General features: G+C 49.0%; 1 protein-coding gene across 1 annotated transcript in view; it reads left to right on the top strand.

Moving 5' to 3' along the window:
• Positions 1-14,513, top strand: part of LOC142582029 (A disintegrin and metalloproteinase with thrombospondin motifs like) — a 75,802-nt gene extending 61,289 nt beyond the window's left edge. Inside the window, exons 12-14 of the mRNA XM_075691451.1 lie at positions 8,633-8,768; positions 8,844-8,951; positions 14,337-14,513. Coding sequence (XP_075547566.1) covers positions 8,633-8,768; positions 8,844-8,951; positions 14,337-14,378 — 286 coding nt within the window. The 3' untranslated portion in view covers positions 14,379-14,513. The remainder of the gene's footprint in view (positions 1-8,632; positions 8,769-8,843; positions 8,952-14,336) is intronic.
• The last annotated feature ends 1,229 nt before the right edge of the window (positions 14,514-15,742 follow it).

Below are 15,742 nucleotides of genomic sequence, written 5' to 3'. Positions count from 1 at the left end.
ATAATGGAACCATAAATAAATAGAACTTAAAGTGGATGAAAAAACAACTTGCCGCAGGTGGGAACCGAACCCACAGCCTTCGCAGTTCGCGAAAGTTATATAGTAACTACCGGGTTTGTTGTGGAAACACACGTGTATTTCGTCGTAAAAATCCGAAGCTCCGACAAGCTTAAAACGAACGATAAAAAATAGCTTAAAAGAAGCCTTAAAAGGAGAGATTTCCATTTTAAGAATCTGTAATTGCAGATGTTTGTCATTGTATAATACCCAAAAATTTAACTGTGCGCTTTATTGCGGGAATGCGTGGACGGAATGGGATCGGTTTCTGCTACTGCTATAACTTTTTTAGCTTACGATGGTTTAGCATGGTTGACTTAGTTTATACCACTTAGTTCATTGGCAGTAGCTTGCGCGCGTTGTAAATCTTCGTTATATGGCTGCATTTCGAATCATATGACTCTAAAAGTTATTCCTTTTACTTTTTTATTGCACGCAATTTCACAAGTGTTAGGATAGGATACGAATAAACTTTATTTGTCCAACGGTTATTGATGTTGGTGCCAGGGGCTAGGCTGCCAAAGTCTATCGCCCGAGGAAAAACTTTCGAGATCCTCGGCAACGGGCCTGGCCCGCTGGACGGCCCCGTCCAGGTCTTCGGGTGCCTCGCTGAGGAGGGTGGCTTGCCATCTCTCAGCGAGGCGCCCTGCTTCAGAGGGTTATCTTCCCCCTTCCTCCTTGTCCTTCTTCCTCATGGCGTTGGTATTCCCAAAGCACATGGGCCATATCGGCGCGTTCGTGCTTGCACCACGGGCAGCCGGGCGACGGGTGCAGCGCGGGCCACAGGCGGTGCAGTTGGTAGGGGTTGGTGAAAGTGCCCGTCTGCAACCGTCTCAGGTCGACCGCCTGGGACCTGTCTAGGCGCCTGTGGGGTTCTGGATATTTTCTTCGTTCTTTCCTATAGTGACCAAGCACCTCTCTGTACATTGCCGGAAACTCCTTGACATTGCAGTCGGCGTCCGCGTGATCCCCAGCTCCGTCCGCCGCGATTTGTGGTGTGTTGGTAACGACAGCGGCCGCGCTAGACGAGGTGGCCGCCGCCGTTGCCGTCACTCCTCCGCTGGGGGACTTGTTTGTAATTGTGCCAGATCATAGGTCCCCGGCCTGGGCGTTGAGCATGCGCGCCACATCCGCGGACACCCAACCTTTGGTGTATTTCCGAATCGCTGATTTGGAGTCGCTGATCATCAGGTTACCCTCCGCACCTCCGTGGAGAGCCGCGAGGGCTATGGCCCTCTCCCGCTGCTTCGGCCGACGGCAGCCTCGCTGATGCCGTGACTCGGATCGTTCTCTTTGTATCTACGACTGCCATGGAGAAGGCGGGCGCCGCCGCCGTCGGCCAGCCGCGTCGATGTTGCCGTTGTTGCAGCTGCCGTTTTTGTCGTACTGGTAGTAGTGATGGTGGTGCTGGTAACTGCCGTTCATCTCGCACATTCCCTTGTAGCGGCGGCGTTGTTTGACGTCCCTCGTCGCCATCAGAGTCACCGACTGGCCGCGGGTACCTGGCTGTATCGACGAAGACGACGCCTTCTCGTCTTCATGCTTCTCGAGGACTGCAACCGCCCTGCGTATACGTCAATGCACGTCATGCACCGGGTGCATATTCTTCAGCATGTTTTCCGTCTGTATGGCGTCCCTGACTTCTGGTAGCAGTGATTCCTTCAGTCCACGCGCCTCGTGATATCGAATCACGAGCAAGTCTAGGATTCGTCTTCACGTTACGGTGCTTGAGAGCCTCTCCAGCTGCGCGATTCACTGCGCCTCGGCGATCTCCTCGAGCCTGTTGTGTACGCCTAACTCAAGGAGCCTGTAGGTTGGCGTGAACTGGGGTACTCCCAGGGCGATCTTGTACGCCCTGCGGATCGCCATGTTCAGCTTGTCGGTTTTGCTCCTGTTCCAGTCGACGTACGCGGCGATGTACGCTATGTGGCTCAGCGCGTACGCCTGTATCAGCCTCGTAACGCTGTTTTCGTTGATTCCTTTCCTCTTGTTCGCGACCCGCCGCACGAGGTGTTTAGCGGCGGCCACTTTCTTTTGCCGTGGGGCAACCAGCTCCCAGTTGGCACCGTTCTTTTCCGGCTACAGACCAAGCACTCGCAACTTGGACACCGTCGGTATTCGGGTCCCCTCCCTCGTCATGACGTGGACGCCCCAACGACGGGCCTCTAGCAGGCCCTGCGGAAGGCGTCCTTTCTTGCGCGGCCTGTGGAGCAGGATCTCCGACTTGTCGGGTGAGCAGACGAGTCCTGTGTCTTCGAGGTGCTGCTCCACCTCCCGGACGGCCTGCTGCAGTCGGTCTTGCATTTCGCCGACGCTCGTGTTCTCCGTGGTCCACACTTTCACGTCATCTGCGAAATCGTATGATTGGTTGATTGATGCCCTCTATCGCGTCAAGACGCTGCGGCAGTCCATTCACGACGAGGTTGAAAAGCATAGCGGAGAGTACGGAGCCCTGCGGCGTTCCCGCACCACCCATTCGGACCGTTCGTGGCGGGGCCCCGTCGATCTTGACTGTCGCCTCGCGCCCATACAGGAAGCTGCTGACATATCGGTGGAACCTCGCCCCGAGATCGAGTCGGTTGATCTTGTCCAGTATGGCCATGTGCTTCACAGTGTCGAAGGCGCTCTTGAGGTCTAGCCCGAGCAGGGCGCACACGGGCGTGCTCGGAGCGTTCACGACCTGTTCCATGATTGCAGCATTGCACCCTGCGTGGAAAGTCCCTTCCGGAAACCGATGATGGGGGTACTGAAGGCGTCCGGCTTCTCGAGCAGCGTCGTCACCCTATTAAGGTAGGCGTGCTCCATCACTTTCTCGACGCAGGACGTGAGGGAGATCGGCCTCATGTTTCGCACCTCCAGCGGTTTGCCCGGCTTTGGTATCAGTATAACGTCCGCGGTCTTCCACTCTTGCGGAATTCGGCCCTCCTTCCAGCACGCGTCGATGTACTCGCAGAGCTTCTCGATGGCGTCGTCGTTCAGCTTCCTCATCATTTTGTTGGTGATCCTGTCAGGACCAGGCGCAGAGTTGGTCTTCAGTAGCTGGAGGATCGTTCTAATTTCCTGTACGGAAGAGTCCGCGTCCAGCTCCTCGTTGGGAGCCCCGCGGTACTCTGGGTGACTCTGCCCTTCCGGGCGTGCGAGGTGCGTCTGCACGATCTCTTCCGCGAAGGCCTCAAGGTTGTCCTTGTACTTGTGTCGCAGCTTGGCCATCTCTGTACGGGTCGCCGTTCTGGTGCTAGCCGGGTTGAGCAGGTGCCTGAGAATCTTCCAGGTGTATCCAGCGCTCATGTTCCCGTTCATCGTGTCGCACAGGTCCTGCCATTCTTGCTCGCACAGCGGGCGCAATGCATATCGATCTCCCGTTTGATTTCGGCAATCTTCTTGCGTATCTTCCAGTTGAGTTTTTGCCTACTCACTCTCCGTTGCATAGATTTCTTGGCCGCAACGAGATGTGCCAGCCGGCTGTCAACTCTGGACGGTTGGGGAGCGCCGTCGTCCACGGCTGCGCGGGATCTGTCTGCCTCTTCTTTGGGTGGTTCTGGTCGCCAGTCCGTCCATTCGATCTCATCGGTGGCTTTCTCGACGTCCGCGAGTAGTACTCTCCACCATTCGCTGATGTCTTCGATCGGGCCCTCCTTCTTGTTCTCTATTTTTCCGGAATCTGTCCCAGTCTACGATTCTGGCCTTTCGGCAGGCGTCCTCCTCGCTTTCATCCTCTCCCATGGTCACACGCAGAATCCTGTGGTCACTCGCCAGGTCCTTGAAGGAGTTCGACCTAGTGACCACGCCCGCGCCTGATCAGACGGAGAGGTCAGGGGATGTGTCGCGGCACACTTCCTCTCCGATCCTGGTGTGCGAAGCCGGTTCGTTCAGTACAGTGAGGCCGAGCTCGTCCATCAGTCCGGCTAGCCTCTTCCCTTTCGGAGAGTCGGCTCCGTATCCCCGTTGCGTGTGCGGCGCATTGAAGTCTCCACATATCAGCAAGGGACTGGAGGCGGCCTTGGCCATCGCTTCGCGAAACAGGGCGTCGAAAGTGTGAGTGCGCTATCTTTTCGAGGGGGAGCTATATGCGTTGAGCACGAAAAGGCCGGTTTTCCTACTTCCAATAGTCGGCACGACTTCGATCTCTACGTGGTCTATGTCCGCCTCTTCGTGGAGCACGAGTTCATGTTCGATGAAGGCCGTCCCACGCTTAACCAGGGTGCACACCCTGACCTCCCTCCCCATGCATTCTTAGGGGGGGGGGGCGGGACCGCACGTCACGTAGCCCGGGAGCTGGACCCGGTCGAAAGGTTCCTGCAAGGCAATCACGACAGGAAGTTTGTTATTGGCAAGCGTTTTCACGTATTTCACCATCGTTGCTTTCTTGTTTTTGAAGCCTCTGCAATTCCACTGCCAGACTATACGTCTGTTGTCGGACTTGCGGGACACAGCCATGATTGTTATGCAGAGGTGTTGGAGGGACACAACTGTTCGTGCGTCCCTCCTGCCTCGGTGCGGGTGGTGTTGGCGTTGTTGTCGCTGGTGAGGATGGCCGGTGCGTTTACCGCTTGGGACGATGGTACCCCGGCCCTTCCAGGCAGGTGTTGGTGATGTTGCTGTTGCTTCAGGTGCATCGTCCCGCGTTACAGATCTTTAATTCGCTTATTCATGGCCGCGAGTTGGGTGTTAACCGCGGCGTACGGCGCATTCCGTCGCGCGTCGGATTCGTTCAGCCTTGTCAGGAGTACGTCAAACATTCGCTCCGTCTTGTCCGTCAGTTTGTTCACCATCTCTTCGATCGCGTCTATCTTTCTGGCTCCTAACCTGGGTCTCTTCAGTGCTTGTGCGTGGTCTAAGGCGTCTTCCGTAGGTGGCGCATCGCTTGTGCCCTTGCGCTTGGAGGCCACCGTCACCGGCGCTTCTTCTTCGCCGCAACACATGTCCATCTGGCTTACTTCGCCTCCTGTCGCGGTCGCATCGCCTCGCTCGGCGGCCCCGCGGGAGATGAAAGAGGAGATCCTCTACATGAGGGGATTCTGTCATGCCCTTCAAGATTTCGTTGAGCGTCTGTTGTAGCTCGTCGATTTTCCTCGCTGATTCTTCGTTCTGCTTTCTGGCCCTGCCCAGCTCTTCTCGAAGTTCCTTATTCTCTCGCTCCATTTTCTCCATCCTCACCGCCAGGAGGGAGTCGGTGGCTTCTCTCGTGCTGCCAGAAAGGGGGGGGGGGTGCTCTCTACAGAGTATGCATTTCTTCCCGCGACTATGTAGTACCAGGTGACCTTGCGCGGCCCTGTCTGTATCTCGCAATGTGTGGCCCGCACGCCATCTGGAAAGGGGAGGATTCGCTTTCGGTTGCGGCTTTCACTCCGACTCCGGCTTCGACTTGTGTTCTTAGGTCTGTTACGACTTCGGCTACGTCTTCTTATCGGCGAGAGGGATCCGGATCTCGAGCGACTTTGGCCTTTTCCCTGCGCCATACTGTACCCATACTGTACCCATACTGCACCCTGATGGTGATGGGGTCCACTGAAGGGTCGTCTTTCCTTCTTCCAATGTGTGTTCCCTTTCTTCTCTGCTTCTCGCCCGCCACCTTCCCTCCTTCACTATGTGTGGCATCTTGTATTTTTTCTTGACATTCGGTCGGCCGTGGGGTGCGCCTCGCCGCAGATACGGCACCTGGGCGTGCACTCGTGTTCGATGCTCGGGTTCTTCGATTCGCAGGCCGGGCAAAGTTTGATCTCCTGTCTTGGGCGTACGTCGGTTCGGTGGCCAAGCCTGCCGCACTCTTTGCAAAAGTCAATCTGTTGCCGATAAAATGATACTCTTATCATGATGCTATTGAAGTAAGCCCATGTGGGGACTCTGTTTCCCACATGGGAAACAGTACCCCAGTCAACGGCGTAGCTTGGGTATTGATATTCGTTTGTATATTCAGTGATTATGTAGTAAAGGTATCTTCAAAAATCGCATCTGACATTAATCGCAATTGATGAGTTAGTTCATTGTTAAAAGTCTTTTAAACGCTACCCTTGTTACCTAACTCGAATAGCTAACAATTTCTGTCCAATTTTGTTCTTATTGTATTTTATTTTTTGCATCGCCTCTTGAGTTGGTGTGCGCGTCGTGATGGATCACTCACCGGGAAGTGATATAGTGGGCTCGTTACGGGCGACTGTGCCCCGCTTCTACGCTTGCTGCAGATTCGCAGGATGCATCAAACAACAATATTTTACGGCTCACTTGTTCTCCAGTATAGTTGTTGGGAGACCCTAATGTGCCTCAAATTGATTGAAACGGGGCAATTCCTGCTATTTTCAGTACTTCCTGCGAAGCAGACACCCTGTTGAATATCTGCCCTGATTTCGCGATGTCTCAGCTTGTCAAAAATATAACGTTTTCGATCTTCGACTTCCAACATGCTTCAACTTTTTCTGACAGACACCCCCAACGTTGGCTCTTATTTACAGTTTCTTGCAGGGTTACATGGTCGTTCTTTTATTTTCTTTTTAGTAACAGAAATAGTTACGCAACCAGGTCGCTAGCCAAAGTACGTGTAAGGCTATACCAAAGCAAGCCATTCTTCGACAAACAGGGGTCTTGAAACATGTTGAGAGGCCTGCATGCCTCCGTTCAATAGCATGCCTCCGTTCAAATCGAGCTATTCCTCACAACTATGCCAACCTAAAATTCATTCTGCAAAAAATTATATCGTTCAATTGCACAAAAGCTTATACATTAAATATAAATTATAATATGTAAATTGTGGTGTCTGTGTTGCTACCATTCGCGTACCGATAGGAGCAATATCTAGATAAGGCCTGAATTGTGTATTTAAGAAAGGTGCGTTCATTAACTACTCAATAGTTAAACTTAGGTGAATAAATCACATGAGTATTACGGCCCCGCTTCCACAAATCACCTAGCCGGAAGAAAATGTTTTCACAAGCTAAACCCAATTAGGAGCTACGAGAACAAGTATATCAAATTCGAGAAGTCTCTGAAAGAGAAACTCGCACTCTGCAAACAGAGAGCATCGAGAACATTCTCTCCTTGAAGCGAGGCTGATTTGGCGTCTTAAGCTACGAAAAAGCGAGCAGCATAAACATCAGCAACCATTGTTAGTGCGAGAACAAACTTGGCTCGTCAGTTTGATAATGTGGTGTAGTACCCATACAATACCGTAAGTAGCCTTTTAAATTGGCATAAACAATCTCAAAATAAATACAACTAAGTCAAAAGCTATTATTTTCCGCTCTTTAAATCGTCACATAGGGACTAACTTAACCATTAACCTAGGCAATAATATTATTGAGGTTGTCAGCCACCACAAAACACTGGGTGTTATATTTGATGAGCACCTTCGATGCACTGAGCACCCTAATTACGTAGCCCTAATTTTATCAACAGCTGTTGGAGCACTTTCCCGGTGTCGTGGAATTCTTCCAGTACACATTAAGAAACAGATTTATGTTTCATTATTTCATTCAAATTTTGCATCTCGTCATCTTGTTTGGGGTATGGCATCACCGAATAACATGAATAAAATTGTGAGCCTGCAAACGAACGCTATTCGTATTGTTACAGACGAAGAGTACTGCGCAAACTCCAAACCGCTTTTTATTCGGTTAAAAACTTTGCTCGGCAATGGCATGCCACCGCAAATAAAGTGTTTCTTTATTCACGACTAAAGCCACGCTTCGTACTAACTTCCGTATCACAATATCAGCGCTCAAAGAACGCGTACCGGCAGCCAACGCTCGACAGTAAGAAAAGTGGTGTCTTCCGAAAACTCGAACGAAAGACAATAAACAAGTGTTAATGTATGTAATACCTTACACCCTGAACGCCAATACAACTTTAATTGATGGCCCCGCAGTAAATAAACGTGCTTTTATGGAACACTTTTTAAACAGAATTGCTTAATCGGTAGCAGATTCATATCATGTAGTTTACATTCGGCGTTGTGCGTTGTTTTGTGTGGATTAGTTTGGAATGATTTTGCAGGTCTAATTTCACTTTTATGTCTCCCGTTCTCCGTTTTTGTAGCAGTTCATTCTTCATAAAATATCTAACTTCAAGATACAGATGTGTGCACTTGAGTGGTGATATGTATGTCATGTGCGTATATATATATATATATATATATATATACATGGGCGTATGCGCGCCACTTCTCCCGGTGTTTGCGCGTGTACGTGTAAATATAACATGTGAGTGTATAACATAGTTTTGTAATGGTGTATGTACCTGTCATTTTTTTCTTGTTCTTCACAACTTCGTACGAGCAGTTGCTTTCCTTTTTTTATTTGTTTCTCGTGTTGCTTTTTTTTTTCTCGTACGGGTGTACGACATACACTGCTGTTTTTTCGCTGTTGCCGCTGCCTGTAGGGCTTCAGGCCTCGCCAAACTGCTCAATGAGCAGCGTTTTTTCTGGGGTCCATTTTTCCTTGAGAAAAAGAAAAACTGTTTTTGATTCCGATTTTTATTTGTGACGTTGTTATGATGGCGGCATAACCATGTTTTAAACGAAGCTCCCGAACATAAAGTTATCAACATTGACCAACTGTGTCATTTGTTGATTTCCGTTTCCTAGACAATCTCAATGGGTATGTCTCAAGAAGAGGCAGCGTAAATCGATCAAACGTTACGGTTTCCCCGGTCAGTATGTCTCGGGCAATGACTACTGCAGAAGAGTCTACTCAACTATACCCGACATGCAGTACAAAAAGGTAAGAATACTAGTTCTTTATGCTCGCAGGGAATACCGAAACTCATCCCTGTTTCCAAACTGAAATGTTTTTCAGGAATATGGCATCGTAGACTGCAAGGCACGCTGCGAAGACTCCCAGCATTATTATCTAATTGCCGTGCCCGACGGCGTTCCGTGTGATCAGGGGCGAAAAGGACGCAAGGTATGCTCTGTTAATAAAAGAATAACTGAGACAGAAAGAAATATTTTCTAATGTATCTCTAACGTACGCAATGAGAAAGATTACTTCGTACAAGAAAAACGCACTGGGCAACACGATGACGGAATGCGGCCAATATTTTTGATATTATCAGCAGATTAGGTGCACTGTGCTGTCTCTGTGATTGTGACGTATGTACTTGTACTGCAGGTGTTGCCAAGAAAACACTCAGCAAGATGAACGTGTTAGTCTGAATGAATTTAGATTTCAATGTAACACTCGTAAATATTAAGTGCCTGTAAAATATAAGAGGCGACTCCCCAGTGTCTGCAAACAATCAAAAGGTGATGACGACGAATGACTGAGTTATCATTCGAGAAACATTTTCGGGCTACCACATATGGGCGTTTTAGTGTACAAGGTGCGTCTTTTTGAAAGGGAACACCAGACTTTTGGATAAACCTTATATATTTGCTTGTTGCATTAGAATAATAGCTCCACGAGAAGGATGCATCAACATCTTAGTTACTACATAGTAAACAACAGTAAATAGGTTTCGGACTTCAACATTTCCAGCAATCGCTCTCTAAAGACAGAGTAAGTGTTCTGTTTCTTGTTGGTGCTTAATGTATTACTAATACAGCATATTTATGTGTGTGTGTAGATATGTAGAGCTGCGCAAACAAGTTGTCTCTAAAAATAGGTCACCAAAATTTCATTCGCTTTTTACTACCTGTTATAGGCATGTCGCCGCAATGGTTCAATGTCATCAAGTGGTATGTAGGCGTATAGCAACTAGAAAGAAAATTTCCAGTCATTCATTGTTGCGAGTGCATTATTATTGCAGGCTGCTTGGCAGTGATAATTATCGATCCATATACATAAAAGTTGATTAGGCCCTTGATTCACGCGGTGATTCGTGCGTGTTCATATGTTTTATTATTTTCAACTTTCTAGCGTATTGCATTACGTGCGAAACCCCCAAGTCGCGTGAAAGGTGTATCGCACCAACTGCGTCAAACAGGGCTACATTGAATAGGAAATTTTATATTTCAGCAGCGCACGTAAATACAAGTATATTCGATCAGAAAAATACCCGATCATTAACAAGACTTCGGAAACGCGGTGTGCTGGTATTAGATGCGATATCGTTCGAAACTCTGCGTCAATGATGTTTGTTGCTTAATGAGAGCGGTTACAGAACTGCCTATATTTGGATGTCCACTTGGGTAACAGGTGTTGGTTGCTGAAATCTCACGCTTTTTTTTTTGGCTACGAGTTGATCGATAAATAGCGTGATCAGTGAGTGTCCTGTCAAGCAGAACAAAAGTTAATTCATGATCTAGATGGCGCGCCCCCCACCCCGGTGGCGAAGCGCAAAGCACGGTTATATTTTCTTCCTCTTTCTTCTATATTTTCTTCTATCAGAGAGAAGAATATGGGTAACCGAGGGGTTCAATTTTAGTTAGCCCCAATCATACAAAATGACAGGCCTCCGGTTAAATGGTCGTTCCACATCCGCTGCCTTTTACTTGAGCGGCTCTGGCTTAACACTCGCAAGGCTAACCTTGCCCACACACAGCCACAGTATTGACTGGAAGGAAGGCTCCACGTTAGATTAATAACGCGCAGCACCGCACGCGGGTTGTGCTGCGGTTTTGGTTCCCTCCTTCGGCAAGTTACTTTTCGTCCTCTTTCATTTCCATTTGCCTTATATATTGTTTCCACATTTACCTTAAATATAATTGTCGTCGCACCGAAAGTCGGTCAAGGATTTGCTGACCTTTTTACGTGGCAGTGGCCTATTAGCAAGACTATAACAATCTGATCCTTTTTTTAACGCCTTTCTTTTTGTCCCCGCTCCTCTTTCTCTCTTTACTTCCCGTTTCTCTTCCCCTAGTGCAGGTTAGCAAACGGGAGGCTTTTTTTTGGTTAACCTCCCGGCCTTTCTCTAATTTGCATCTCTCTGAATATATTAAATATAAAGAGTGACTTGTTCTGTACTTTCACTGAATCCATTCTCTCTCCTTTCGTATGATTCGTACGTATTCTGCCACATTGCAATTTAGAACAGACTTCGTTTAAATTGTTTGATCTCGGTTCTCACACACATGTGCTCGTCACCGTGGCGCCATCCAGTGATTACACCTTGCACCGTTACCACGCTCTCTGGCCGCCGCATTCTTGTCTGTTTATGGTACTTAAGTGCAAGCAAAGCAGCACACTGAGACGGATACTTAGCAAATGCTCAATAGATCTTGTGAAAGGGATTCCTAGTGGGCTGTAAAAAAAAGAAAGCTGAGGCGCCAGGGAAAACTAGGTGGTTCGCAGCGGAAAATGCGATTGGCCGTCGCAGCTATACAATAAACGAGACGTTCTTGTTTGAATTAGAAAGTAACATGCTCAAATTTGCCATATTTGCTGCAGTTACTACTGCTGACTGCACGGCACAGGAGGAAAGCAAAAGAGCGATGCCTGTCTCAGCGGCGTATGCGCATTTCCCATAAGCACTTGCGCGGCCTCTGGTGGCGCTCGCGTGTCGGAAAAAGGGCTATTTGCCGTTTTGTGACGCGGCGAGTGCTGAAAGTAAAATGGTCAGGGAGGTTTACTAGGACACGAAGGAATGGAAGGAGGCGCCACCCATTGAAGTCTCGGGGGGGGGGGGGGGGCGGAATGAGTGGAAGAAAGTGGAGGGTGGAGAAAATAGCGCGCTCCGCCAGCGCCATCTGCATAACACGAGTCCTATTCGATCTGCTTTCCGACGTCATGCTAGTAGACCCTAAATTTTCGCTGCCAAGCCCTGCGTGACGAAACCGGCGACGACAATATCGCCGTGACTTACACGGGAGCACCCCCGTTAAATTCTACTTTAGTCGAGGCAGGTAGCATGACGTCATAGACAGGAGTGCACAGGTGCTGTGCCATCTCGATAGTGTTGGCTCGCCCCACTATGGACGCTGACTTTTCGCCGCATACTCGCCTTGATCCCACAGAAATGCCCACTCTATCAGCCCACTGGCTGAACGCCCGTCTGCTCATCTTTCAAAATGTGTATGGTTCGACAGGTTCATAGAGCACAGGCTCGCACGAGTACAAAAGAAGGTGCATTGAACGCACAGCGTGCAATGCAGTGGCGTAGCTAGGTCGTCTGGCACCCGGGGCCCATAGGTCTTCTGTCAGTCCCCCCCCCCCCACTCTGCTGTAGTCGAGGAAGGCGAGGATATCGACAATTTCCGGGTTTCATACTGGGCGCCGCCCGCAGTGCCAAAGTAGTGTAGGTTGTAGCATCCAAAACGATTTTGTTTAAGAAGTTTATGTTGAGTTAATAATATGACTTTGAGTCCTCAATTCTCGGATTGAAGTGCTTCCTTTATAACTACTAATTACAGGATTATTAAGGATATGGTTATTACTTATCTGCCATATTTTTCGCGCCACCGAATTCCTAGTAATCACAAAAAGACATCACTTCATAGAATCTCGATCGGCAAATATCCTTACAAAATTCACCTTTCCTTTTGTTATAAAATTCTGTGCAGCTGATACAGACACTGTGCTTGTGACATGAAGTCACACAACAACAACAGTTTTCTGAAACTTTCGAGGGTAAGAAGGAAAGCGTGAAACATAACGGCAGGTTTCGCAGCGGCTTCTCGGAGCGAGCGGGAGAGGAGAAGTAAAAGCGAGCCGGACATCAGGGCGAGCCCACGACTACAGCCTGTCGAGTCATACGCCGCCAAACTCTTCGGCCGGACCGAGTCTGAAGACGAACCAGAGAATCCCATTCGCGACTTTTGATGGCCCCATTTATGCAACGTCGCTGTCAACGAACGCTTCGCCGTAAACGCGAGCGCCGGGCGCGCTGGTTGAATGCCCTCTTGCTGCTGTCTTTGTTTGTCTTCGCTGCGCGTTCTGAACGGAAGAGGGACCCAAGAGCCCCAACACCTTACAACGCCTCACTGTATGTTTCGCGATTCCTGCTCCCAGCATGAACGCACAGCACGAGCGCACCCCACATGAAACGTTCCGCTAAGGCGAGCAGTTTAGCGAACATTTTGCGAATTAAATTTGGTAGCCTGCACATTCGTGCAATTATTTCGTGGGGTGTTGATAGAGCTGCAGTCGACAATTCTGCGGCGCAACGCATCGGGTGCCTGAGCTCGGGCTACTGGATACCGGAGTATTCTTTGCAATTTGCGCCCAGTCAAGCCGGCGGAAAGAGGGGTGCATTCAGGCGTAAATGACACCCCCCCCCCCACTGGCCCCTTGCACCCGGGGCCCACGCCCCTCCCTCCCCTGTTGCTACGCCACTGGTGCGATGTTCTATGGGTACGCGTGCGTAATGACGTGGGAACTCTAACCACGTGACCTCGCCACATACCCACTCACCGTAGCGTCCAACATACCTATGACGCCTGGTAGCCTCCGGCGATCCGGCGTACTGTTCATGATGCGCAGCAGCACAGTTGTCATTTGCTTCCTATCGCTGTCAATGTTTCCCCCTCAAGCAAAGCTCTAAGTACGGCGAGAGTGTCCACATTTACGATATGTGTATTGCTACATATGCGACAAGACTGCCATTGCTTAGAAAACATCTTCAACTTTATTGCTATGGGCAAATCTTATGGGAGAATGATCAACCAACTTTGCCATTTCCTCATCCGTAAACATTGCCGTCCAAAGACTTGACCCTCTATGTAGTTGTTTCGGAAGCTCGTCCGATTCATTACACTAACCTACAAATTAAATGAAGAATTCAATCCTATGTAAGCTGATGCGCTTACTTATATGATCAGCATCGATAGTTGCTGTATAATTTTCTGTATGGCTGCGGCACCGTTTAGCGTTCCATGGCACTGAATGTTTACGTTCTTCCGTTTGTCTCTTTTCCCACATTTTTGTTTCAAAATTGCGTTAAAAAATTGTCGCAGTGAACTTTAGGATTGTATTGTGATGAGCCCTGTCTCTACAATGATGCCCCAACCCCCGTCAAATTCCACTTGCATAACTGAAAACGACGCGCACATAAGTTGATAATTGGGTTTTCCGCATCTTCACGACAGGAGGTCGCTCGAGCGTATCTGCTCATATTTACCCCAATTTATACCACGCTGAACAGTCCATTACCAACTCCGCCTAATACTGCGCTTGATATCACGCAAGCGCTTTGCAAATATCTTTAATTGTTCAACGTGCAGAAGAAGCAGAAGCGGTACCACCTGAGTAATTATTAGCGTACCTATTCACTTATGTTTTGTTAGGAGAGTATTGTCTGCAATTGCCGCGCACTTTAACACGTTTCTTCTCTTGGAGAAGACGCTGTTATTTACCACATTATTATCATCTTGTACTTATGGCTGTAATTACTCTCTCTCTCTCTCTTTCCAGCGATGTTTCCTTGGAAAGTGTGCCAAACAGAAGGATGAATGACGTATCAGAAAAACAGTTCTTTTGTTTCTTTTCATTTTCCATTTAACGATTACTTTTAACATCATCTAAAGGTCATGCAGTGGAAGTACTCTGAACTCCTATTTTAATTATTTCCAGCAAAAATAAAGATATATTGTCAGCAATTTTACCTGAATTTTCTTTACTGTAGCCTTGAAGGTCAACATTATTTTATTCACAGTGTCGTGCATACACTACATAACAAAAATTATAACAACAAAGAAGAAATAATAGAAAATCAGCGGATCTAAGTATTTGCTATGCCGCTGAAAGGATCTAACACCACTGCACGAGGCTGTCAAAATACATACCGCTGTTATGAAGGCAATAATTTCATTGCCCTGCACCCAGCTTAGCCTTCTGCAGCAGTAGTTTCTCGTAGCTGTGGCCTCGGAAATACATGCAAAGATGCCACTGCCAACAGTGCGTGCGTGATACAAAAATTAGTGATGCAAAAATAACAGAAACCACCATTGATAGCAACTATAGTCTCTTTAAACTGTATATAATGCACGATTACTATCAATAGTATTATTATCGATATTACTAATGATACCCGCTGCGGTGGCGAGGTGGATTTGGCGTGACGCTGGTAACCCCAAAGAGCGTGGGATAAAATCCCGGCCGCGGCGGCTGCATTTATGCAGCAGTGCGCATAAGCGAACTCCAGGTGGTTAAATTATTCCGAAGTCCCCTGGTAGGGCGTATCTCATAATGATATTGTGTTTCTGGCACGCAAAACCCCTGAATTCTATTTAGAGCGGAGCCGTTAGGCGCCCGATCGTGCGGCGAGCGACAGAGTTGTCCGACAATGTCGGCGTCACCGAGTGAACGAGCGCCGCGAAGAACGAAAACGAAAACGAACGCGGAGCGCAGCGCGAGATGAAAGAAAGACGATAGCGCAGGAGGAGGGTACAGGCGGAACCACGAGGTGTAAAACGCAGGAGTGGAGGGAGATGACTTGCGCATGCGCAGAGTTGCCGGCGGCCTAGGCAGCCGCGGCCGCGTTGACGATCTCATCTGCACTTCCGCTGGGGGGGAGGGGGGGGCGCAGGTTGCCGGGATTTGGAGAGTGCTCATCCGCGGCGTCATCTGCCGAGGTCACTCCGTAGTACCAGCGCGTGTGACGGGGATCCCTGCTGCTGCAAGGGGCGATGGTGAGCAACTACGAGTAAGGCTTAATGTGATGCTCCCTTGGATACCACTTACTTACACCACTTACACGCGAGGAAGGGACGCTCTCGACGTTTTGACGTTGGTGGAACGACAGCTTAATAAAAGCGTAGCGCCGTGCAAAACGGGCTGTGCGGCGACGATGTCTGTGGTATGGCACCAGAGTAGCGCGG

The sequence above is a fragment of the Dermacentor variabilis genome, chromosome 5 (assembly GCF_050947875.1).
Source record: "Dermacentor variabilis isolate Ectoservices chromosome 5, ASM5094787v1, whole genome shotgun sequence".
In the NCBI taxonomy this organism is placed as follows: Eukaryota; Metazoa; Arthropoda; class Arachnida; order Ixodida; family Ixodidae; genus Dermacentor; species Dermacentor variabilis.
Note: the sequence above shows the minus strand (reverse complement) of the source record. Positions and strands in the feature narration are given on the sequence as shown.